Source organism: Kogia breviceps, chromosome 3 (genome assembly GCF_026419965.1).
Source record: "Kogia breviceps isolate mKogBre1 chromosome 3, mKogBre1 haplotype 1, whole genome shotgun sequence".
In the NCBI taxonomy this organism is placed as follows: Eukaryota; Metazoa; Chordata; class Mammalia; order Artiodactyla; family Physeteridae; genus Kogia; species Kogia breviceps.
In genome coordinates this window covers 151,068,318-151,093,321 of record NC_081312.1, presented here as the reverse complement: position 1 = coordinate 151,093,321, position 25,004 = coordinate 151,068,318, and the positions used below count along the sequence as shown (strand labels likewise).

The following is a 25,004-nucleotide window of genomic DNA, read 5'->3' as shown; positions in this document are numbered from 1 at the left end:
GGGGACCACAGTGTTGATCAAGGAACTAGTAGATTTAGGGGTGCTTAAGGAAATGAGATCTTTTTCTTAAATAAAGAAAATGTAATATTTAAATTTATTTATTTATTTATTTTTGGCTGCCTTGGGTCTTCGTTGCTGCATGTGGGCTTTCTCTAGCTGCGGCGAGCAGGGCTACTCTTCATGTGGTGCACGGGCTTCTCATTGTGGTGGCTTCTCTTGTTGCAAAGCATGGGCTCTAGAGCGCAGGCTCAGTAGTTGTGGCTCACAGGCTTAGTTGCTCCGTGGCATGTGGGATCCTCCTGGAGCAGGGCTCGAACCCGTGTCCCCTGCATTGGCAGGTGGATTCTTATCCACTGTGCCACCAGGGAAGCCCCACAAGGCCACTTCTCATCCGTCTTCCCAATTTCAGTTAAGTGTAGTCTTTTCCACCTTGCCCCACCCTCCTCCCCCCACTTAGAGAGTGTAGCTGCAGGTCATAAAATTGTCTGACTGCAGTTGAGTTGGCTTCTCAGACACAGACAAACCTACCATCGTGCTGCCTGTCATCTGGTCCCTCTAGTTCAGTGCTGTCCTGTGTCGAGGGAAAGCTGACACCATGCTGGTCTTGCTTTTGCTGTCTGTGTGAGTAATAGCTGTCTGGATCCACTGGGGCTTGCCATCCTCTTACTGGCTGGGTCTCATGGAAGTGTGGTAGGCACACCTGGCAGCTGCACAGTGATTTGTGCAAAAGGATTTGTGGCCTTGTTAACTACTAGGCTTCACTTAGGGAACGCTTGACCTCTTGATAGAGGGGAACTTTTTGGAGTGATGAGAAAGTGATATTTTGATCTGAGTGGTGATTATACTTGTATATTCATTTATATACATGAGCAGCACACTTAAGACTTGTGCCATATACTGTAAGTTGTAGCTCAGTAAAAAAAAAAGAACCACCAGAGAATCAATAAGAGCTCTTGAAAATAAGATTATGATTGCCAAAATGGAAAATTCAGTAGACAGGTCAGAAGATAAACTTCCCAGAACACAGGACAAAACACAGAGACACAGAGGATGACAAACCCAGCCTAGGTCTACCGCGTAGTAACAGGCATGCTAGTTGGCAAATAAACCTAGAAAAATGTTTCTGATGGTGATAAAGGAAATGGGAGTTAAAACAATAAGATGGGTTTGTAAATCTGGTTAATCAACCAAAAAGTTGCTTAAGCAATTTTCAACAGTTAGTATTTGGCGGTGGAAATTGGCACAACCCTTTTGGGGAGCAATAGAATACCAAGTATCATCAGTCATATCAGTCCTTAGCTTTGGCCCAGGTAACCTCACCGCTTAAAGTTTGTCCTAAGGGAATAGTTTAAAAAGAAGACGTGTAATTCATGGAGATGTTCACTAGCGTGACTTATTATGCTGCAAAATTATAAACAACCCAGATGTCCAGTAAAAGAACAAGCAAGAAAATTATAGGCCTTACAGGAGGCAAACATGGAAAGGGACCGTGATTAACGCACGGTACCAACAGGAGGCAGCACCCCTTTGCCTGAGGAGCTTAACTGCATCTAATTAAGGATACCTACGCCAGAACCGGGAGGGAGCTGGAAAATGTACTTCACCGTTCGGTTGGTGAAATGGAGGAGGAATGTTTCTACTACTGCTAATTAATGAGCTTACTCTAGGAAGACTCAGTAAAACTCAAGTTGCGCGCCCCTCCTCGCGGACCCACAGCTCTCCCACGCCGGGTACGGGCTGCGGCTGCGGCTGCGCACTGCGGACCCTCTGCCGGCGCCTGGGGCCACGGCGCAGACCGCACCGGAAGCGCCGGCCCGGCCCGCCGGAGCTGAGCTAGGGACGCCAGTGGCCCTACTCGCCCGGCTCGGCTGTGCGCACCGCAGGCGGAGGCGGGGCCGAAGTGAGGAGGCGGGGCTGGGGTGGCGCGGGGGCGCGGCGAGGCTGTCCCCGCCCCGCACGCCGCTCTGCCCCGCGGCCTCCAGCGTGGGTAGCCGGCGCCGGCGGCCTGGCTTCTGTGGGAGCGACGGGTGGGCGGACGTCCGCCTTCGCCTGCGTCGCTGCCTCCGCGCGGGCCGCCGCCGCCCCCGGGGATGTGAGGGGCGCAGCTCGGCCGGCGGGGCACGGAGCGGTGCGGAAGCCGGCCGCAGACGGTAACGCGCTGGGCGGACGGGGGTAGGGCTCCGGTTGCTCCGGCCGAGGCCGGGCTTGAGCGGCAGGAGCGCGTGCGGCGCTTCGGAGTCGGAGGCGGCCCGAGCTCCCGCACGGGGCAGTTGCCGTTGCGGTCCCGGGGCCCGGCAGAGCCGGGGAGGGTCGAGGGCCGGGAGGGGGCTGGGCCGGCGAGCGGGCGAGCAGCCGAAGACCCGGCGGCAGGTGCCGGCCCCCCTCTGAGATCCAACTCTCTCTCCCCAGCTCCACCTGCTTTGGCCTGGACTCAGCCTCCCAGGGCTAAAAATATTGCCCGGAGGCTCCTGAGCGGAATAAGATCGCGCTAAATAGGGCACAGCGCTGCAGAGGCGACAGAGCTCCTCAGCCCGAGGGCTGGAGGAAGACTCCTGAGCTGCCGCTCCTGCCGCCCGGCAGCTAGCTGTCTTCTTCCGCCCAGCAAGCAGGCAAGTGCGGGCCGCGGGCGGTGGCGGAGGACACTGATTCTCTGAAGTTGCCCCACAGCCGAGCAGCTATGCCTAGCTTCACCCTACCCAGGTTATCTTTGACATCAATCACTGCTGGCTTCCAGGGGGTCCCCTAAATGCTCTGTAAGCAGAGGCTGAAAGTTACCCACTGCAGGAGTCAGAGCTAACGGAGAGGACTCTTTATGTTAGAAACATAAGCTATGGCTTCTTTTTTTATTCATTCTGCATTTCTGAATAAGAGAGCAGCTGTGCCAGTCACTCTTTCTGGTGAGTACCAGTCTGATGCAAGCAGGCAGAGAGAAAGGCTTTCTTGTTAGTCTCTTGGGGCTTTGTCTATATCCTTTAAATCAAAATAGATACCAGTATATTCCTCTGAAAATAGAGGCACATGGCCAGGGAGCTTGGACACCCACGTCCTTTAACTGGCTGTGTCTTTCTTGTAGGCAAGCTCTGTGGGCAGCTGGTTATAATCAGGAAGTTGTATGACGAACTCAGGAGTCACAGCTGGGAAGTTTTGTTTTCCGGGCGTGTTTTTTAATAGCATCTGCCTGGGAGAGAGCATCATCTCCACCCTAGGGGCAAAGCTGCTACCAGGACCAGGCAGAACCGGCCTCAGATGTGCCTCTTTCTGTGTCTCAGCCAAGAGAATACGATCCATGTTGGGTCAGGATCCATAGCCAGTGTTGGGATTCAGTGCTTAGAAGCTTTCTTGTCTTTGGTGTTCCTTGGGAGCAGCCCTCAGGAACTCCTTGGGGCATTTGGTGGAAAGACCACCAAAGGGATTTTTGCCTGCTGGAGCTACATCTGGTGTCCCTCCGGCCAGGTGTGTGTGGAGGCCAGTATGAAGCTGAAAAAGCAGGTGACAGTGTGTGGGGCTGCCATCTTCTGTGTGGCTGTCTTCTCACTCTACCTCATGCTGGATCGAGTGCAGCATGATCCCACCCGACACCAGAACGGTGGGAACTTCCCCCGGGTGAGTCATGCCTGATTGCTGATCTCTTCATACACAAATCATCTGGGATCGGGTTATTGCCCCAGCTGGAGAGTTATGTCAGCCCAGGGCAAGAACATTCCTTCCCAATAGCAGATTTTCTAGAAACTCAAAGCTGAAAGCAGTGATGGCAAAAAGAAAGGAGGGAGGGAAAATGGCAATATGTACTGCTGCTCTCTCCTCCTGAATTATTGGCAGACATTGCTAATGGATTGCAGCATCCCTTCCCACTAAGACCCAGTGCAGTCCTTGTCAGCACAATGCTCCTGATAGGCAACGCCGATTGTTGAGAATAGGCATGGGAGGTGAAATCTTCGCCATCCATAAGCTAGAGAGTGAGGGTACTCCCAACCCAAGTGGAGTGCAGTCTTCAGTAGTGATTCACACCTCTTCCCTTATCTGACCAGAACAATCCAGCCCTGTAGGCTCATGGTCCTGCCTTTGACTGGGGAGGGAAGGATCATAGTTAGGCCTCAGGTGGTGGGCCCCATGCAGAGATCCTTCTTGTGATATAAGGAGCTGGGAGTGATTGCTTTCTGGTTTCTTTTGGCAGAGTCAAATTTCTGTGCTGCAGAACCGCATTGAACAGCTGGAGCAGCTGTTGGAGGAGAATCATGAGATCATCAGCCACATCAAGGACTCTGTGCTGGAGCTGACGGCCAACGTGGAGGGCCCACCTGCCCTGCTGCCGTACTATATGGCCAATGGCTCCTGGGTGGTGCCACCAGAGCCCAGGCCCAGCTTCTTCTCCATCTCCCCTCAAGACTGCCAATTTGCTTTGGGGGTCCAGGGCCAGAAGCCAGAGCTGCAGGTAAGAGTCAGAGCTGGCAGGGACCCACAGTGGGCAGGGACCCACAGTGGCCATGGCTGGGGCACTGAGCTGCTCTTCTGTCTGGCAGATGCTGACTGTATCAGAGGAGTTACCATTTGACAACGTGGATGGCGGCGTGTGGAAGCAAGGCTTTGACATCTCTTATAGCCCGCATGACTGGGACACCGAAGACCTGCAGGTGTTTGTGGTCCCCCACTCTCACAATGACCCAGGTGAGGACCCAACAGACCCTGGGAGCCAGGGTGTGGAGTGGGCTTTCTTTTTTTTACTTTTTAAAATTTTTGTTGGAGTATAGTTGAGTTAAAATGTTGTATTAGTTTCTGCTGTACAGCAAAGTGAATCAGTTATACGTACACACATATACAGTCTCTTTTAGATTCTTTTCCCATATAGGTCTTTTCAGAGTATTGAGTAGAGTTCCATGTGCTATACAGTGGGTCCTTATTAGTTACCTGTTTTATGTATAGTAGTGTGTATATGTCAGTCCCAATCTCCCAATTTATCCCTCCCCCGCTCTCCTCCCTGGTAACCATAAGTTTGTTTTCTGTATCTGTGACGGTATTTAAGTTTTGTAAGTAAGTTCATTTGTACCGTTTTTTAGATTCCACATGTAAGTGATATCATATGGTATTTGTCTTTCTTTGTCTGACTTACTTCACTCAGTATGACAATCTCTATGTCCATCCAAGTTGCTGCAAATGGGATTTCTTTCTTTCTTTTTTTTATGGCTGAGTAATATTCCTTTGTATATATGTACCACATCTTCTTTATCTACTCCTCTGCTGATGGACATTTAGGTTGATTCCATGTCTTGGCTATTGTGAATAGTGCTGCAGTGAACATTGGGGTGCATGTATCTTTTTGAATTATAGTTTTCCCCAGATATATGCCTGGGAGTGGAATTGCTGGATCATATGGTAGTTCTATATTTAGTTTTTTAAGGAACCTCCATACTGTTCTCCATAATGGTTGTACCAGTTTACATTCCCACTAACAGTGTAGGAGGGTTCCCTTTTCTCCACACCCTCTCCAGCATTTATTATTTGTAGTTTTGTTTGTTTGTTTGTTTGTTTTGTTTTGTTTTGTTTTTTGCGGTACGCGGGCCTCTCACTGTTGTGGCCTCTCCTGTTGCGGAGTACAGGCTCCAGACGCGCAGGCTCAGCGGGCATGGCTCACAGGCCTAGCCGCTCCACGGCATGTGGGATCTTCCCGGACCGGGACATGAACCCGTGTCCCCTGCATTGGCAGGCGGACTCTCAACCACTGCACCACCAGGGAAGCCCCTCATTGTAGTTTTGATTTGTGTTTCTCTACTAATTAACGATGTCAAGCATCTTTCATGTGCTTTTTGGCCATCTGTATGTCTTCTTTGGAGGAATGGCTATTTAGGTCTTCTGCCCATTTTTTCATTGGGTTCTCTTTTGATATTGAGCTCCATGAGCTGTTTGTATATTTTGGAGATTAATCCTTTGTCTGTTGCTTCACTTGCAAATATTTTCTCCCATTCTGAGGGTTGTCTTTTCATCTTGTTTATGGTTTCCTTTGCTGTGCAAGAGCTTTTAAGTTTAATTAGGTCCCATTTGTTTATTTTTATTTTCATTACTCTAAGGGGTGGATCAAAAAAGATATTGTTGTGATTTATGTCATAGACTGTTCTGCCTATGTTTTACTCTAAGAGTTTTATAGTATCTAGCCTTACATTTAGGTCTTTAATCCATTTTGAGTTTATTTTTGTATATGGTATTAGAGAGTGTTTTAATTTCATTCTTATACATGTAGTTGTCCAGTTTTCCCAGCACCACTTGTTGAAGAGACTGTCTTTTCTCCATTGTATATTCTTGTTTCCTTTGTCATAGATCAGTTGACCATAGGTGCATGGGTTTATCTTTGGACTTTCTATCCTGTTTTATTGGTCTATATTTCTGGTTTTGTGCCAATACCATACTGTTTTCATTACTGTAGCTTTGTAGTATAGTCTGAAGTCAGGGAGCCTGATTCCTCCAGCTCTGTTTTTCTTAAGATTGCTTTGTGTGGGGTGGGCTTTCTGATGGCAAAGGTAAGGGAGGGATAGTTGAAGAAGATGGTGGCATCCTCAGAGGACCCTATGTTGGCTCCCCAGGCTGGCTCAAGACCTTTGACAAGTACTACACAGAGCAGACCCAGCACATTCTCAACAACATGGTGTCCAAGCTGCAAGAGGACCCCCGGCGGCGCTTCATCTGGGCGGAAGTCTCCTTCTTTGCCAAGTGGTGGGACAACATCAATGCCCAAAAGAGAGCAGCAGTCCGAAGGCCAGTGCCAGTAGGGGAGGCAGGAGGGCTATCCTCTGGGCCCTAGGATGGGTGTGAAGTCCTCTCCTGGAGCTGCAGGTGCCAAGGTGTCAGGGAGAGGCAAGGGGAACCTTGGCATAGAGGAGGAGTGATGGTAGAGGGGCCAGGAATGAGAAAGCAAGAACTGATTTGAGGGTCACTGGTGTTAGGAGAAATCAAAGTAGTGTGAGCACAGGGAAGAGAAAGCATAGGGCCTGGCCCCTGGAAGTGCAGACAGAGGTCCAGGAATAAGCAGAGCCAGGACAGCATGGAGGTTGGCTGGAGAAAGAGGAGGGCGCATGTGTGTTGTCTTGGTCCTGGGTTTGGGTGAACTGGCTCAGTGAGGCCAGTACACACAGGTCCCGGCATCTGGTTGGCAGGACTGAGCAGAGGGTCTCTGCCCCAGGCTGAGTGTGAGTCCTTAACTCCAGGCTGGTGGGAAACGGGCAGCTGGAGATTGCAACAGGCGGCTGGGTAATGCCGGATGAGGCCAACTCCCACTACTTTGCATTGATTGACCAGCTCATTGAGGGACACCAGTGGCTGGAGAAAAACCTCGGTGAGTCCGGGCTCAGCAGTGGGAGTCTGCCCCCCATAGCTGGGCCCAGAGGACAGCAGGGGCTCTAAGGCACAAGGATTGGCAGGGGGTGCTTCTTTTCTAGGCTGATTCCACCAGCGTGGGTGTGGTGTGATGGCAAGACGGGATCTGGGGCCCCTGTGCCAGGAGGCCAGGCCCTGAGGCATTCAGGCCTCTGGCTTCCATGCCCCTGCCCAGGTGCAACCCCGCGCTCAGGCTGGGCGGTGGACCCCTTTGGATACAGCCCCACCATTCCTTACCTGCTGCGCCGTGCCAACCTGACCAGCATGCTGATTCAGAGAGTACATTATGCTATCAAGAAGCACTTTGCTGCCACCCACAGCCTGGAGTTCATGTGGAGGCAGACCTGGGGTAAGGCCAGGTAGGGTGGAGGGGGGTCACAGCACTGGTTCCCACTGGGAAAGGGCAGGGATATCAGAAATAAGACCCATCTGTCCTTTAGAGCAGACCAACAAACACTGGTGCAGACCATCAGAAGCTCTCTCCTTCAGGTTAGGTGGGGATCACATTGATCTCTGGCCTCTGTGGAGCCTGCTGTCTTCTCCTGGAGGAGCTGTGGCCTCCAGAGCCCTGTGTCCTGACCATTGGCCTGCATGTCCTCTACAGCCTTAAGTCTAGTTCACGCCTTTAGCTGGAGCAGATCCCCTCCCACCCCCGGCATCCCTGTGCCCAGCTCCAGGGGTTGACTGCTTGGTGTGTTTTCTATAGACTCAGACTCCAGCACAGACATCTTCTGCCACATGATGCCTTTCTACAGCTATGACGTACCCCATACATGCGGCCCGGATCCCAAGATCTGCTGCCAGTTTGATTTCAAGCGCTTGCCTGGGGGGCGCATCAACTGCCCTTGGAAGGTGCCGCCCCGGGCTATCACAGATACAAACGTGGCGGAGAGGTACTTGCTCCCAGACTTGGACTAGGTGTGGTGGTGTCATTTTCACTCTGCAGAGGAGTCAGGAGACCTGGCTTCTGGTCTGGGCTCTGCTGCATGGGGGCTTTGGGTTCCACATTCATAAAATGGGGGTGGGCTCAGTTGGTGAGTTCAGGCCCAAAGCCCTTGCAGTGACAGTTCCTTTACTGTGTTTTCCTGGAAAACTACAGTGAGTGGCTCTAAGGAACCACGTTTTCCAGAATGGTTTTATTTTCCCAAATGAGTATGTTTTCCAGTGTCCTAACTGTCCAAACTGTCGGAGCCAGTGGACTGACTCAGAGGCTAATAATTCTCAGATTAGATGCAGTGCCTTACAACCTTCAGTCTGGTATGCCTGCATTAAGCTCAGGCCTCCTGCCTTGGCTTGAAGTCACCCGGGATCCTCAGTGCTCTGTGCACCCAGAATCCCATTTAGATGCACATTCCGTCCCTCCCAACAGCCTCCAGCCTCTGAGAAAACAGACCTGTTCCCTTTGAGAGAATCCTTAGGGACCCCAAAAGATGTTGCTGAAATCAGCTCCCCTGGGAAAAGGTGGATGAAGAGAGAGCTAAACAATTATATAGCCAGAACTGGACTGGCCTTAAGAATATAACAAGTTTAACGGGTTTTCATGTTGCAACCCTCCAATTTCCATGATGTCCAAGAGGTGAAACACGTGACCAGAAGGGAAATAAAGTGGTCTTTTGTTTCCAGAATCCAGAAATCTAAATGCTGATTCCAAGCAAGAATCTAGGGCTTTTAAGGCATGCTTTTTCTGAAAGCAGCAGCTGTGATCTACAGATGCCAGGCCAGGTTTACAGAGAGCAAGTCATGGGAGATAACCTCATTTTCTCCTTTAAATTTATTTATTTAATTTATTTTATTTTTGGCTGCGTTGGGTTTTCCTTGCTGTGCGTGGGCTTTTCTCTGGTTGTGGCGAGCAGGGGCTACTCTTCGTTGCGGTACACAGGCTTCTCACTGCGGTGCCTTCTCTTGTTGCAGAGCACAGGCTCTAGGTGCGCAGGCTTCAGTAGTTGTGGCACGGGGGCTCAGTAGTTGTAGCACACGGGCTTAGTTGCTCTGCAGCATGTGGGATCTTCCTGGACCAGGGATTGAACCTGTGTCCCCTGCATTGGCAGGTAGATTCTTAACCACTGCGCCACCAGGGAAGCTCTCATTTTCTCCTTTAAAAGTCTTACAAGGATGATAAATTAGGGGAAGGTGGTATTTGAGGAGTCCTTTCTTGAGAGCAAAATAGAACAGAACAAGCTGCACCAGCATGGCTAAGTACATTAGTGGCTGGTTGAACTGTAACACCCATAACATGCCAATTACCAGGCTGGTCTAAAAAGAGAAAGAGGCTTTAATACCACACATCTCTGTTTCTCTGTTAATTACATTAATGACTTGGATGAAAAAGGAAATAATAAATGTTTATGTAGAACAGTGCCAGGCACTGTTCTAAGTGTTTAACAAATGTTAATTCACTTAGTTCATTGTAATTCTCATAATACTATGACAGTAGGTACTGATGTTATTCTCATTTTATAGAAACTGAGGCCCAGAGAGGTTAAGTAAGTTGTCCAAGGTCACATAGCTAGTGCATACAGAGCTAGTGTTGGTGTAGTCCGGTCCCCAAGTCCAGGCTCTTCAGTCTAGGGCTGTGCCACATCACTAACTGGTGGTAAACAAAGCTGGAGTGTCAGAGTCAGGATCCCAAAAGATCTCAGTAGGTTGGGACGTGGGTTGAACCTAACCAGATAAGATTTAGATAAATGTAAGGTTCTACCCTTAGCTTCAGCAAACAGAATAGGAAAGCTCAGGATGAGAAAAGATATTGCTGGGCCGTACGCACAGAAAACATGATCACTGATGTCAGCATGGTGGGGTGACAGTGGGGGCTGCCAGACATACCTGTATAAACACATGCTGCTCCCACGGCAGCTCTGGCCAGACTAGGGGGTGTGGCCCGCCTTCCCCCGGACTCCCGTATTCCTCTCTGGGCCCTGCACTCTGGGATCCTGGCAGACGGGCTACTCAAGAGAACTGCTGGTGACTGGATTCTCAACTGCTATGTAGGGACCAAATAGAGGGGCTGGGATTGCAGAGGCTGATGAGAAAGTGCAGGGGAATGTTTGCACATCTTGGATATGTCTGAGGGACCGTCATGGGGAAGGAGGACTGGTTTGTTCTTTGTGGTATCCAAGGGCAGAACTGGGGCCAGGGAATTGAAACCAGGCATCAGGAAGAACTCTCTAGTTGTTTGGAGAACACTGGGCTCCCTGGGACTGGGTTTCACCCCATGAGGTATCTACCCACAAGCCGAGTGACTCTGTGATGAGGATGTATCAGAGAGCTCCTCTCAGGCTGGCTGTGCTCAGGATCCTGTAATGTGAGACTCCATGCGGGGCCCGTCCCCCTTCCCACCGCAGGGCAGGCCTGCTCCTGGACCAGTACAGGAAGAAGTCCCGGCTCTTCCGAAGCAACGTCCTCCTGGTGCCGCTGGGCGATGACTTCCGATATGACAAGCCCCAGGAGTGGGATGCCCAGTTCTTCAACTACCAGCGGCTCTTCGACTTCCTCAACAGCAAGCCTGATCTCCATGTGCAGGTGTGAAGGGACACTCACCGGGGAGGGGGCCTCGGTGGTGCTGCAGCCCAGCCCTTCCTGTGAGGTTTCATGCTCCCTGATACTGCTCCAAAGCAGGGGTTCATTCCCAACTCTGGGCATGGTTTCCCTTTTATGTCACAGTTCTTTCCCAGGTTCCTCAGCTTCTCGAGGTCCAGAAGGTAGGACATATGGTGACTACTCTCTGCATAGGCAAACATCCCTTCACCTAGCCTCCACTGCAGCACTGGGGGGCCACAATTCCCAGAAGACTGTGGAACTGATGGGAGCGGGTTTTTTGGGTCCCCACAGGCCCAGTTTGGCACCCTCTCCGACTATTTTGACGCTTTATACAAGAGGACAGGGGTGGAGCCAGGGGCCCAGCCTCCAGGGTTTCCTGTGCTGAGCGGGGATTTCTTTTCCTACGCGGACCGGGAGGACCATTACTGGACAGGCTATTACACTTCACGGCCTTTCTACAAGAGCTTGGACCGCGTCCTGGAAGCGCACCTGCGGTGAGACCTGCCCCCCTTCCAGGCTGGAGGGATAGAGTAAGCCTTTGGGGTTTAAGGAGGGGCTGGATTGGCTCAGAAGGGACTAGAAGGGCATGGAGACCAAGACAAGTGGAGAAGGGGTGAAAGGAAGAGGAATGGGGCTTGCAGAGTGAGGTTGGGCCCTAGGGAGCTGTATGGCAGGAGGCTGACTTCTCTCTCTGGGCAGGGGGGCAGAGATTCTGTATAGCCTGGCTGTGGCTCATGCCCGGCGCTCTGGACTGGCCAGCCAGTACCCGCTCTCGAACTTCGCCCTTCTCACGGAAGCTCGGCGCACACTGGGGCTCTTCCAGCACCATGACGCCATCACTGGCACTGCCAAGGAGGCAGTTGTTGTGGACTATGGGATCAGGTGGGAGCCCTCTCCTCTTCCCCATCAGCTCCACGCCTTGACCCACTGTCCCACAAGGGAGGATGTACCAGGCAGTCAGTGGGCAGGCCTGCCAAGGGCTCGCCCTGTTGGCAGGTGGACAGTCTCTCGGTGGTCACCTCTCCCATGGTCCCTCTCCCGCCCGCCCTCCCAGGCTTCTGCGCTCCCTTGTCAACCTGAAGCAGGTCATCATTAACGCAGCTCACTATCTGGTGCTGGGGGACAAGAAAAGCTACCACTTTGACCCTGAGTCACCCTTCCTGCAAATGGTGAGCCCCGCTCCTGTACCTGCTCAGTGGGACCCTCTGGTGTGCAGTCCTGTGCCGAGAACTGTGGTGCGAGGGCATTGCCCTTCTTTTCCTTCCCGGTCCTGGAGTGAAAGATCTGTGCCTGGCACAGCTGCCGGTCCCCATCTGGGACACGTTGGGGGTGGGGTTGGGGGGAGGCAAGACTCCGAGTCAGGCCAAGCCCCATGATAGTTCTTTCTTCCCACCCACTTCATTCCAGGATGACACCCGCTTAAATCACGATGCCCTACCAGAGCGTACAGTGATCCAGCTGGGTTCCTCACCCAGGTGAGCCAGGCTGAGCCAGGCGTAGAGGCAGAGCCCCTTCCTGGCTCTGGGCACCCTCCCACCCCCACCCTGCCGAACAACTGAGGGATTCTTGGCCTGGCCACTGTTCCTGCTTCCACTGCCCCAGAGCAGTGGCCTCCTGGGTGAGCCTACTTTCTGCTCACAGGTACGTGGTGCTGTTCAACCCACTGGAGCAGGAGCGGCTCAGCGTGGTGTCCCTTCTGGTCAGCTCACCCCGGGTGCGGGTCCTTACAGAGGAGGGTCAGCCCCTGGCCGTGCAGATCAGCGCGCATTGGAGCTCTGCCACTGACATGGTCCCTGACGTCTACCAGGTGAGGCGGGGGCTTGGCAGGTGGGGCCCGGCCTTGGCCCCCTGTGCTGATCCTTGGCCTCTCCCTGCAGCCTCACACTGCCCACGGACACTGGCTTCCCACCCTCCTGCTTGCAGCCCTCTTACTCCCCAGGTTGGGGACCAGGGTCTTGGGGAGAGGGGTTGCCCAGAGAACAGTCACTCCTGGGCTTTGAGTCTGTCCTTGAAAGGAAGGGGAAGTTTGGTATAGTATGATAATAGTAAAAATGGCAGTTATGTTGCCCCATCGTTTGTTCATTCAACAAATATTTATTGAAAGCTTAAGGTGTGTTTACCATCTCATAGTCTTCCAATACCATTTGAGACTCATGAAAGTCTGATGAGGGGCAAGTAACATCACCTGCGCTTTGGGCGGAGGGCACTGAGGCCCCAGTGGGTGCAGGGACTTTCTCAGGCTCTCAGGGCCAGAACCCCAGGCCTGCTTCCAAGACTGACACCCATGCCGTGGCCCACGCTTCCTCACCCTTCCCGTGCCTGCAGGTGTCTGTGCCCGTCCGCCTGCCAGCGCTGGGCCTGGGCGTGCTGCAGCTGCAGCTGGGTCTGGATGGGCCCCGCACCCTACCCTCCTCCGTGCGTGTCTACCTGCATGGGCGGCAGCTGTCCGTCAGCAGGCACGAGGCATTCCCTCTACGCGTCATTGACTCTGGCACCAGCGACTTCGCCCTCAGCAACCGCTATATGCAGGTCTGGTTCTCAGGCCTTACCGGGCTCCTCAAGGTAAAGGGCCAGGGGCTGGGAGCCGGAGGAGGGCGCGCATGTCAGGGGGGTCGTGCGAGCTGCCTCTGGCCCACGAGTGTGCTGCCACCTGACTCATGGTGGACCTGGGAGCGGGCCGTCTGGGCCCCGAGCTGACAGCACAGGGAAGTAGGGCTGGGCTCCTCAGGGGCAGTTCGTCCACGCCCTCGCGGGGGCGGGCCTGACACGCGGGTGTGGGGCCAGGGGTCAGGGCTGTGTCTCTTGGCAGAGCATCCGAAGGCTGGACGAGGAGCAGGAGCAGCGGGTGGACATGGAGTTCCTCATCTATGGCACCCGCTCGTCCAAAGACAAGAGTGGAGCCTACCTCTTCCTGCCTGATGGCGAGGCCAAGGTACCCTACAGACACCCTGCAAACCCCAGCAGGCCCTGGAGGCCTCAGGAGCGGAGGGCAGGAAGAAGGGCACGGGCCTTCGTCCAGGGCAACCCTGGCTGCCAGGGTGCCTCGCCTGCACTGCCCCTGTGGGGGGTGGGAGACTGAGGAACGTTGCTGGGAGCCTGGGCCCGGCTCGGCCAGGGGTCTCAGCCCAGAGCCTGCTGGGAACAAGTCCTCCTGCCTGACCGCAGGCCGGCATCTCTCTGCTTTGCTCTCTGTGCCGTGGGTTCAGCAGCCACCTCCTCTTTCCCCAGCCCTACGTCCCCAAGGACCCTCCCGTGCTGCGCATCACGGAAGGCCCTTTCTTCTCAGAGGTGGTAGCCTACTATGAGCATGTTCACCAGGTAGTCCGGCTTTATAACCTGCCAGGTGAGCCCTGCAGACGAGGAAGGTAGGGAAGGAGGTGCGGGCTCCGTGGGCCGTGACGTGCTCTTCCTTCTGCCTGTTGTCCATGTATCTGTTCCCAACAAACGTATCATTTGAGATGGGGATGATTCTTAACTCTCTTGGAGTAGAGCTTGGCCAGAAATGTTGGGAATTGCACGGGGCTTGGGCACAGCCTCTCCCAGCCCAGTCTCTCAGGCTATGGCTCACGCCACTCGGCCTCTCCCTTTGTCCTGTGCCCAGGGGTGGAGGGGCTGTCTCTGGACGTGTCATCCCTGGTGGACATCCGGGATTACGTCAACAAGGAGCTGGCTCTGCGCATCCATACAGACATTGACAGCCAGGGCACCTTCTTCACGGACCTCAATGGCTTTCAGGTGATGCCTCAGGCGTGGGGCCCCAGAGACCCTATGGAACAGAACTTGGACTGTGTTTACTGCCTGCATCATAGGCCGTGGCAGGTGATCTGCTCTGACAGAGCAGGAGAAATTGGAGGCAAGAGTGATCGGGGCCCAAATGGTGCCCGGATGCTCTTGATCTGCTGGCCTTGCCCCCGCAGGTGCATCCCCGGCGGTATCGGAAGAAGCTGCCCTTGCAGGCCAACTTCTACCCCATGCCGGTCATGGCCTGCCTCCAGGACGCACAGAGCCGCCTAACGCTGCACGCTGCCCAGGCCCTGGGCGTCTCCAGCCTCCACGATGGTGAGGGGAGCAGGCACTGTTCGGGGGGAGAGGGCAAGATCGAGAAGCCCATCCCCGCCACCAAGGCCCGTCCTCTCTGTGGGCCTCTCTGTCTTTCCTGTCCGTCAGTCACACACCAGTGGGAGATGAAAGGACGGCAGACACCTGCTGTCACCCTCTCCCCTGGTGGAGGCAGCTGTGGAGGTGACTGGGGGTGGGTAGCCTGTTGGATCCCCTCAAGAAGCATCAGGGTATTGAAGGGTGATTTCTTAGCTGAGGTGTGCAGCCACCTTCTCCTGACAGGGATGGTAGTAGGGACAGTTGGAAAAATGTAGTCAGTGTTATAATGAAATATTTAGCAAAGGAGAAAAATACGTCCTGCCTTCCTACCAATGGTCATTAAAAGAGAGAATGACAAAAAAAAAAGAGAATGACATTCTTAAGAATCAAAACGAGGGCTTCTCTGGTGGCGCAGTGGTTAAGAATCCGCCAGCCAATGCAGGGGACACAGGTTCGAGCCCTGGTCCGGGAAGATCCCACATGCCGTGGAGCAGCTAAGCCCATGTGCCACAACTGCTGAGCCTGCACTCTAGAGCCTGCGAGCCACAACTACTGAAGCCCGCACTTCTGGAGCCCATGCTCCCAACGAGAGAAGCCACCGCAATGAGAAGCCTGCGCACTGCAACTAAGAGTAGCCCCCGCTCGATGCAACTAGAGAAAACCCACGCGCAGCAACGAACACCCAATGCAGCGAAACATAAATAAATAAATTGATTTAAAAAAAAAATCAAAACGAGGACATGAGGAGACTGACCTGGAGCTGGTCACACTGGGCCATCCCAGGTGGCTCCCATAGCCTCAGGGTAAAGTGAACAGTTTGCACTTAGCGGCCTCTGAGGCCTTCAGGTCGTCTGTCCTTGGGGCAGAGCCTTTGTCCAGGACTGAGCCAAGAGTGCCCGGTCTAGGCTCTGCGGGGCCGGTGGCAAGCACAGTGGGGACCTGACTCCCTGATGGAAGGCATGAGGCTCTGCTGCTGTCCCTCTGCCCAGTATCACTCTGGTTGTAAAACTCTTAACCCAGCCCAGCGTCCTCCCTTGGTCTCTGCCCTTCTGGAAAACAGTGCTCTAACAGGCGATTGTTTTACATGCCAGGGGACCATTTTAAGATTTGGTATGCCTTTCTGTGGTTGCTCAGGGTAAAGACTGAGGAACTACGTAAGTCAGAATCTGGGCTGGGGTGATGGGAGTGCAGATAGAGCCGTCTGTATGGGCTCCTCAAGAGATTCTTGAAAAAAACAGATGCTGGGAAAAATCCTCATTCCAACATATGTCAGCTTTGAGTGAGCCCCTTCCCCAGGCATATTTTTATTTTTATTTTTATTTATTTTTAATTTATTTTTGGCCGCGTTGGGTCTTTGTTGCTGCGCGCAGGCTTTCTCTAGTTGCGGCGAGCGGGGGCTACTCTTCGTTGCGGTGCACAGGCTTCTCATTGGGTGGCTTCTCTTGTTGCAGAGCATGGGCTCTAGGCACGCCAGTTTCAGTAGTTGTGGCACACGGGCTCAGTAGCTCCGCAGCCTGTGGGATCTTCCTGGACCAGGACTCTAACCCATGTCCCCTGCATTGGCAGGCAGATTCTTAACCACTGTGCCATGAGGAATGTCCCCCCAGACATATTTTTAAAAGAAAGGAAAGGTTAAGGACTTCCCTGGAGGTCCAGTGGTTAAGACTCCACGCTTCCAATGCAGTGGGCATGGGTTCAGTTCCTGGTCGGGGAACTAAGATCCCACATGCCGTGTGCGGTGCAGCCAAGAAAAAAAAGCAAAGGATCCTCTGCCATCTCTCATCTGCAGGGCAACCCCAAATAACACATCTGAGCCTCTGCCTGATATGCCATCTGGCTGTCCTCTTGCTCCCTCCTTTTGACAGACGTGGAAGGCAGACCTGGAGTCTGTCCCCATATAGAACCAGGGCTGGAAGCATGTGTTCCAGTCACAACAAAATCCGTCCTACCTGAGAAAACCTGCCCTGGGTCAGGACCTCTGCAGGAGCTGCTGATGGCTATTGTGGTTGCTGTTCACTTTGTTGTATGTGGCCAGCCTAGAGACGGTTCTCTGCCTGGGCACCCGGGCCAGCCCCCACTCCTGAGCTGCAGAGCACGGGCAGTGAACTGCCAGGGTCACAGTCCTTCACTCAGCCCCTTCCACCTTTAGGTTCCACGGCGGCTTTGTGCCCTGAGTGACTCAGCTTCCAGCCAGTTCCCTGGGCTCTTCCCTTGGGGCTTTGGTGGGCTGCTGCTTCCAGAGGTCGGTGTCTGCTTGGGGGTGAGACAAGCAGGCTGGGGGCTCACAGCTAACTTCCCTAGGCCAGCTGGAGGTGATCTTGGACCGGCGACTAATGCAGGATGACAACCGGGGCCTGGGCCAAGGGCTCAAGGACAACAAGAGAACCTGCAGCCATTTCCGTCTCCTGTTGGAAAGGCGAACCCTGGGCAGGGAGGTAAGTTCTGGGCCTCCCACTAGGGAGCCAGGTCAGGCTAGGCCCCATGGGTAGCCCTGGGGTTCCAGCCTAGGGCTTGGGGAGTGTACTAGAGGTGGGCAAGGGTAGCAAGAGTAGGGCCTGATTCCTGGGTTGGTGGGGAAGCGAGTCTGATGCTTTGCTGCTCCATCTCATGCAGCCTGGCACCTCCCTCTCCACAGCACCCTGTCACCTGTGCCCTCCTCGTGCTCATCTCCCACCTTCCCTCCCACCCCCGCCCCTGTGTCCTCTAACCTGCTCTGCTCCTGCCCTGCTCATCTCATGGCTTTCTTTGCCCCCACCAGCCTGGCTTTTTCTCCAAACTGGCAGCCATGTTTAGGGGCTTGATCTTTCACAGCAGCAGGAGTGGGCACCGAGAGGTGAGGGCCAGCGATGGGGTTTTGAACTAGTGTTAGTTCTTTGTAGCTGGAGTTGGAACTGGCGGATTGCAGAGCCTGCTGCTCCATCTCCCTGTCTGGGGCTCAGTCATTCACTCATCAAATAGCTGCTGGGCACCCACTATGCTATAAGGACTGAGAGGGCCTCAAATGCATAAGATACTACCTCAGAGCTCTAGGAATTGACTCGTGAGTATGGGTGGGGGGGCCAAGCTATGTGTGTGAAAATATAAGGTCGAAAAGGGGTATGTCCACTGGTCCTGAGGAGTGAGAGAACATAGTGGGCCAAGGGAATCAAGGACAGCTTCCTGGAGGAGGTGTCATCCACGCACATCTTTGATGAATGGGGATCTGCCCTACACACTTGAACTGAGGCACAGGGTGGGAGGCAGGAAGGAACGTGAATGGGAAGAGCCGTGAGTTCACTCGGCTAGACCAGAGCCGCCTGTGCAGTGTGATAGCCACTAGCCACGTGTGGCCACTTAAACGTATTAAGACAAAACACAGTAACCAATTTGATTCTTCATTCAAACTGGCCACATTTCAAGTGGCTCAGTGGCCACAAGTGGTTAGTAGCTGCTGTGCTAGTGCAGATATAGCATATTTCCCTCATTGCAGAAAGTTCTAGTGGCCAGTGCTGGGCTGCCATGGGGGTAGGTTGGGGCAGACTGTAGTGGGCCTTCAGTGCCTGGCGAAGAGTCTGGACTTCCTCCTGGAGGCCAGTGAGGGATCTGAGCTGGGAGAACACTGTTGGGACTTTGCCCTAAGCCTGTCACTCCCACAGCAGGGACTCAGGTGGATCTTCAGGGAGACCGGAGGCAGGGGTGACAGCTTAAAGGCTGTTCAAGCAGGATATTTTGGTGGCTTGAAATGAGCCATGGGAGGGAGAAGCCGGGGGTGGACGTGAGGACACTGCCGAGGTGGGAATGGAGATCGTGGCTGAGGGAAGTGCGGGATTCTGGACAGTAGGAAGGCGGGTGGTGCTAAGACCAGAAATCGAGAATGTGGAAGAGTAGCCGCTGTGGAGGAAAGTCCAGCTTAGGCCCGTGAGTTTGACGTCTAGGTCGGCCATCTAAGGAGTAGTCCTCAGTCAGCACAGCTGTGGGGACTGCTGGGCCCGAGCATCAGGGCTGGTGCTGTGGATACGGGGTCGAGCTTGAAGCTGCAGGGTTGCCCCAGAGACTTTCTCCATCAGAGGCCCATCCTCCATGGTGATGCATCTGTCTGTCTGTCTTCCATTCTCCTCCCTGCACTGAGAATCTCTATGTGACAGGAGATGTTGCTTATGGGAGTGTGTGACTCACGATGGTGTTGTGGAAGCAGAAAGCCTCCATAGTTAGAGGAGCGCTGGCCTGGTGAGGTAGCCCTTCCTAAGCTGTGTGAGGTGGGAAGTGACCGCATTTGAAGAGTCCTGGAGTCAGGCACCCCTTGTATCCAGACACATCAGGGAAGCTCTCTCCAAAGAAACTGACCTGGATGTGCTTTTATCCTCCTGCTCCCCCGACTCCACTTCCTCACCCACGTCTCGGGACAATCTTTCAGGTCCAAGATGGCCCCTCTACCAGTTACCCATCCCTCCTCAGTCACCTGACTTCCATGTACCTGAACACCCCTGTGCTCGCCCTGCCCGTGGCCAAGAGGCAGCCCGCAGGCCCTGCTCTGTGCTCATTTCGTCCTCTGGCCTCCTCTCTGCCCTGTGACTTCCACCTGCTCAACCTGCGGACGCTGCAGGCAGAGGTGAGTGTCCCACTCAGTGCTGACCCTCCGGGGTGGACCCTGCCCCTCCTCGCCCAGACTCCTCCCCGTCCCAGCCCTGCCTGCCGGGCAGAAGTGCTGCTACACCTGTGAGCCCTGCAGAGAACCCCCTCTTCCCACTGCCCTGTGTGTCTGTCACCAGGATGATAGCTTGCCCTCAGCCGAAACTGCACTCCTCTTACACCGCAAGGGTTTTGACTGTGGCCTTGAGGCCAAGAACTTGGGCTTCAACTGCACCACAAGCCAAGGCAAGGTGAGCAGGGCCCAGGTGCGGGAAGGGAGAGAAGGGCAAGGGAAACAGAGCACTGGGGATGGCAAGCTGAGAGCTTGGTGAGGTGGCAGTGAGGGGGGAGGTGGCAGGATTATTCTGGGGCTTAACGGAGAGCAAGGGAGAAGCTGTTGACATGTGTTTTCAAAGCTTCTGAGGCCTGGGAGGGGCCAGTTCCAGACAAGGTGTCCAGGTGGAGAACTTCTGTTTCATGTGTACGGACCTCTGTCAAACAAATGGAAACACCAGGAATTGAAAACTAAGAGCCATCATACTTTGTTCATTGTTTAAGCCAGCAAAGGCTGGCACTGATAAATGCCTCTGTGTGCTGGGCACCAGTGATTCAGAAGTGAATCAAGACATGGTCCCTGCTGGGAGTTCCCTGGTGGTCCAGTGGTTAGGACTCAGTGATTTCACTGCCTTGGGCCAAGTTCAATCCCTGGTCGGGGAACTAGGAACCCATAAACCACATGGACTGCCAAAAAAAAAAAAAAAACCCGCAGAAGACATGGTCCCTCTTCTCAAAGAGCTCACAGCTCAGTGCAGCAGTTCCTACCCTAAGGTCTGTGGACAACCTTCAGGGTTGCACAGACTCACCTGTGTATGTAGGCACCTTGCTGCGGAGAGACCCATAGCTTCTGTGAGATTCATACAAGTTATATAGAGGAAGAGCACCAGCATCTGGTGTGTCAGCCCCTGGCACTGCCCTGCGCCTTCTCTCCTCCCCACAGGTGGCCCTGGGGAGCCTCTTCCGTGGCTTGGATGTGGTTTTCCTGCAGCCAACCTCCTTGACGTTGCTATACCCCCTGGCCTCGCCCTCCAACAGCACTGACATCTATTTGGAGCCCATGGAGATCGCCACCTTTCGCCTCCGCCTGGGCTAGGGCTTCTTGTGGCCTGAAGAGAAAGTTCATCCACAGAGATGGCCTTTTCACATAAGATCGGGTTGGACAAGCCACCCCGGGTCTCCTGTCCTGATCTACCTCTCAGAATTGTGACAGACTGGGCTCTGCCCTCATTTTCTCTTTATCTTTGCTTCTGTGTTTGGGGGCAACCCACAGCCCAGCGTTGGGTGGATAGGGCAGGCGCCAGTGAGATGTAGGAGAGAAGGCCCTTGGTCAGAGTGGGTGGTGCCAGCCTCTGCTTTGGGTTGTGCGTGTCCACCGAGTTGGGTGCAGGCTCAAGCACCCATCCTTTCCCCTGAATGGGATGGAGGAGAAGCAGGGGAGCCTGAGTGGGTAATAGCCCAGCATCAGGGTCAGAGTAGGCAAGAGCTGGCTCTAGGGGAGTCCTGTGGTTGTGTAAGGACTGTATGTCCTGGTGTGACAAGCAGGAGTAAAGCAATGCCAGGAGGAGGGGGCTGGGGACCGAGAGTTAGCAGTGGGGTGGAGGAGTAGAAGGGATCGCTGCTTTCTGTGACGGCTCCACTCTTAGTGCTCCCTGACCCTCACGCCCTGGCCAGGCGCTGCAGCGTGGCAGGAAGGACTCGTGAAGACTGTCACGACCGGAGGTCATAGGACATTTCAGGTACCAAAACCCCATCTCAGACTGGGCACTTGGTCTGTGTGTTTATTTGTGGAATGGTGGCACAGGCCACCCTACTTGACTCCTCTTTGGTTCCTGCACTCTGTATACCACTGTCCCGAAGAGCTGCTTCCCATCATGGGGACATTTGATCGGGCATATTTCCTTTCCCTGGAAAGAAAATGAAGCCTCCAACTTGCGGTGGGCAACTCAAGAAAGCTTTCGTCATCATTCCTACAGTCAGCCCTGAAGCTTCGCCTTGTTCATCCTTCGACAGAAGTATTCACTTCCTGGCGCGGGGACTTAAGGAGATGTACACTAAATTAGGAGGCACCGTGGCTGCTCATTAGCCTTCACTGCAGCTTCGATTATTAGAAAAAAATTTATGATAGTCTCTAGAGACACTGAAACGATATTTGGTAAAATTTAAAATCTATCCCTTATTAAACTCTTAGTAAGTTAAGATTACAAAGAAACATCCTAACCTAGATAAAGGTGTCTCTATCTGAAACCAACAGTCAGTGGCATTCTAAAGAGTCAGATACCACCGGCATTCCCAGTAAAGTCAGAAATTAGTCAAGGACATACTATTATTTAGCCGTGTTCTGGCACTACTAACCCCTCCAGTGTGGCAGATGAGAGAGATGAGGAAGGGTTACAGAACGGCCAACCTGTACAATCCAACAGGATCAGCTGAAGACCTTAACAGAGCAAACAAGGCACATCACGTTTCTATAAAGATTCTGGTTCTCTCCAAATCAGCTCATAAATTCAGTGTATTCCAGTGAGATTGGATACTTTTTGGAATTTAATGGGTTCTAATGTTCATTTGGAGGAGTAAATGTTTGAGAATACCAAGAAAATTCTGAGTGACAGTGAGTCCGGGGCGGTGGTGCTCAGGTGGGTAAAAGACACTTGTCCTATGAGATTTCCCAGGGGACTCTTGACTGACCATGAGTTCAGTCAGTGTGACCTGGAGTGGGATCAGACTGCTGGAACCAAAGGGAGAGCCTAGCATCAGGCCCAGGTGTGAGGGGATTTGGTACAGGACCCAAGGAGTATTTTAAGTGGGAAAAAGATGGACTATTTAATAAAGAGTACTTTAAGATAACTGCCTATCAAAGTAAGAGTTCTCTACCTCACAGTTTCCACAAAAATTAGCTCTAGAGAGAAAAAACAAAAAAATTACAGAATTACTGAGGAAAATGTAGGATATTTTTATACCTTTGGTGTGGGAAGGTCTTTTCTAAAGAACATGAAACCTAAAAGATATAATAAGGGAGAAGATAAACATTTTACCACCAAAAATATATTGAAAGTTTGTATATGATGGAAACCACCAAGCTTAAAACAAAAATGACAGATTTGGGAGAAAATATTTGTAGCACTTCAAAAATTGGTGAGTACAGTTACTTTAGGAGAATAGCTTGCTTTGGGCTCCTTGGAGCAAGTCACTGGAGCCTGCTAAGCAGCAATCTAAAGATTCAGCAGTGACCAGCTGAGTTCTTCCAGGTCATCCAAGGGCATTGCTGCCAGCCCCAGGCCAGAGCGCATGGAATCCTGTCTATATCATAGTGAAAGAATGAAGATTATCAGTGTGAAGTGCTTAGCACAGTGCCTGGTACATATAAGAGCTCAGTAAATATGAACTATAATCATATTAGTAAAGGATTCTAAGCGGTTACACTATAGCAGGTGTTATTTGCAAGTATAATGTAATTTGTAATCAAATGATAAGGGAGAATCTGTGAACCCCTGAGGAAATTAGCAGAATAAAGGCTGTTCTCTCTGGAAGTCTTAGATGTGCAGTGAAGTTATTCATCTGCCAGGAACTGAAATGTTTACTCCTACACATTGGCCTTTTAGAACTCCATAAGGCAGCATTGCTCAAGGTGTGGTCCAGAATCACCAGAATTCCTCGTTGAAAGTCCAGCTTCCTGGCCTGCCCTGACTGGGGCTCCTCCTTCAACCCGCAGGCTGAAATGGGCATCTGTGCAGCAGAGCCAGGGATCCCGGAGACCCACCAGTAACAAGAACAAAAACCAAAACCCTCCCTTAGTGCACGAGAGGAGAGACAGATTCCTTGGCAGAACCTATTGGACTAATCTCTGGGAGGAGGGGCCAAAGAATCTGCATTCTTAACAAGCTCCCAGGTGAGTCTTCTGCACACGCAATTTGGAAAGGGGCCTGCTATTTTAAGGCTAGCAGCAACCGTTTCCCACAGGGCTCTGGCCCTGAGGCCTCACAGTTCTGAAGGTTACATCAAAACCGGAACCGGATCCCTTATATATACTTGAGAAAGTGTTTGCAGTTCAGGAAAGTGGATTACATGTGCTTGATTGAAATTTTTTGAATATACTTTTCAGCTTCCATTTCTTAAAGGACACTCAATTTTACAGTTATTTAGATCCCATTTGTTGAAAGTATTATTGTCTTATGAACTCTGATAACTGTACCATCTCCATTCTGACAGACTTCCCTTTATGGTATCAAGTAGGAAAAAAGATATCTCTTTAGCCCTTTGTAGAAAAACGCACCTTTCCAGTTCAAAAATGTTTAAAAATTAAATTATGTGTATATGTAATTCAGTTTATAAAATGTGATGTGCAGAAAACTACAGCCTTTGTAGAGACCATAGGCTAAAGTGTTGGTCTGTTTCTTAGATCAATGCCTGGAGTCAAGAATATAAGTAAATTAACCTATAAACCATACTCTGGAATTGGAAAGAACTTAGAAATCATTGTGTCAATATAATTTGATAATCTGACACACAATTTCTAATAAGCTATTTTTGAGTGTTTCTTTAAAAAAATAATCAACCAGGGACCTTAGGAGTAAGGGAGAACTCAGGCGGAAACGGTGAGCCCAGGGGGCAGACACCCTTTGCCCCAAGAGGGCCTGGTTTCAATGCAAGATCCTCCGTTAAGTAATACGGAATTTCTCTTCAATTACAAATATGTATGATGTTAGTTCTAGAAGGGCACATAGAGGCCATTTAGTCCAACCCTCTCATTTTACTAATGAGGAACTGAGACCCACAGAGGTTACATGAATTCACCTATGTCAGTGGCAAAGCCAATTAAATGTTCTTTCCAGTATGCAATATCGATACCAGGTTATTGAACAAATCAATTTTCAGTGACATAAAACACATTAAAAAAAAAAAAAAAACGGAACCAGGACATAACAGAAGCAACTTCAGCCACTGGAAATGGATAGGATTCTGTTCCTCTCTGCAACTCTCCATCCATAGAATCATACTGTTTCCATGAAGAAGGGAGGGCTGTATGGCCAGCTGGAACCATGAAGAGAAAGGCAGACTCAAACTGTAAGAGCTGAGTCCCCCCAAGCAGGGTGGGCCAGGCCCACACAGTGCTCTGATTTGGCTTGCCTAGGGGATGGGTATGACCTGTGTGGGGGGAGTGGCATCTTTACCTGAAATTGACCTGCTTACCACACTCTCTATCACTGGTTAGCTAATGACACTCATGCCCTCACAGAGAAAGGAAATCATAGTCTGGGTGGTAGGAATGAGGCTAACCATCCAAAAGAGATCTCTGAACTAAATTTTTGTTTCTCCCTAACAAAAATGCGTACAAACACTTCAAG

The 25,004-nt window shown here is 52.2% G+C and overlaps 1 protein-coding gene across 2 annotated transcripts; it reads left to right on the top strand.

Annotated features, from left to right (window-relative positions):
* Positions 1-1,943: 1,943 nt before the first annotated feature.
* On the top strand, positions 1,944-23,189 carry MAN2A2 (mannosidase alpha class 2A member 2). 2 transcript variants are annotated; one of them, XM_059056600.2, is made up of 24 exons: positions 1,944-2,150; positions 2,410-2,609; positions 3,454-3,603; positions 4,175-4,432; positions 4,521-4,665; positions 6,573-6,744; positions 7,194-7,321; positions 7,538-7,711; positions 8,069-8,255; positions 10,704-10,881; positions 11,191-11,393; positions 11,599-11,781; positions 11,954-12,068; positions 12,307-12,374; positions 12,541-12,706; positions 13,225-13,461; positions 13,709-13,831; positions 14,128-14,242; positions 14,501-14,634; positions 14,817-14,958; positions 17,299-17,432; positions 19,391-19,585; positions 19,746-19,856; positions 20,603-23,189. In XM_059056600.2, exons 3-24 carry the CDS (start codon positions 3,472-3,474, stop codon positions 20,753-20,755), a joined length of 3,453 nt encoding a protein of 1,150 aa, XP_058912583.1. In that variant the 5' UTR covers positions 1,944-2,150; positions 2,410-2,609; positions 3,454-3,471; the 3' UTR covers positions 20,756-23,189. The 2 variants fall into 2 exon arrangements, with proteins under 2 accessions (XP_058912583.1, XP_066886030.1); XM_067029929.1 differs by lacking the exon at positions 3,454-3,603 and having other exon boundaries at positions 1,950-2,150.
* The last annotated feature ends 1,815 nt before the right edge of the window (positions 23,190-25,004 follow it).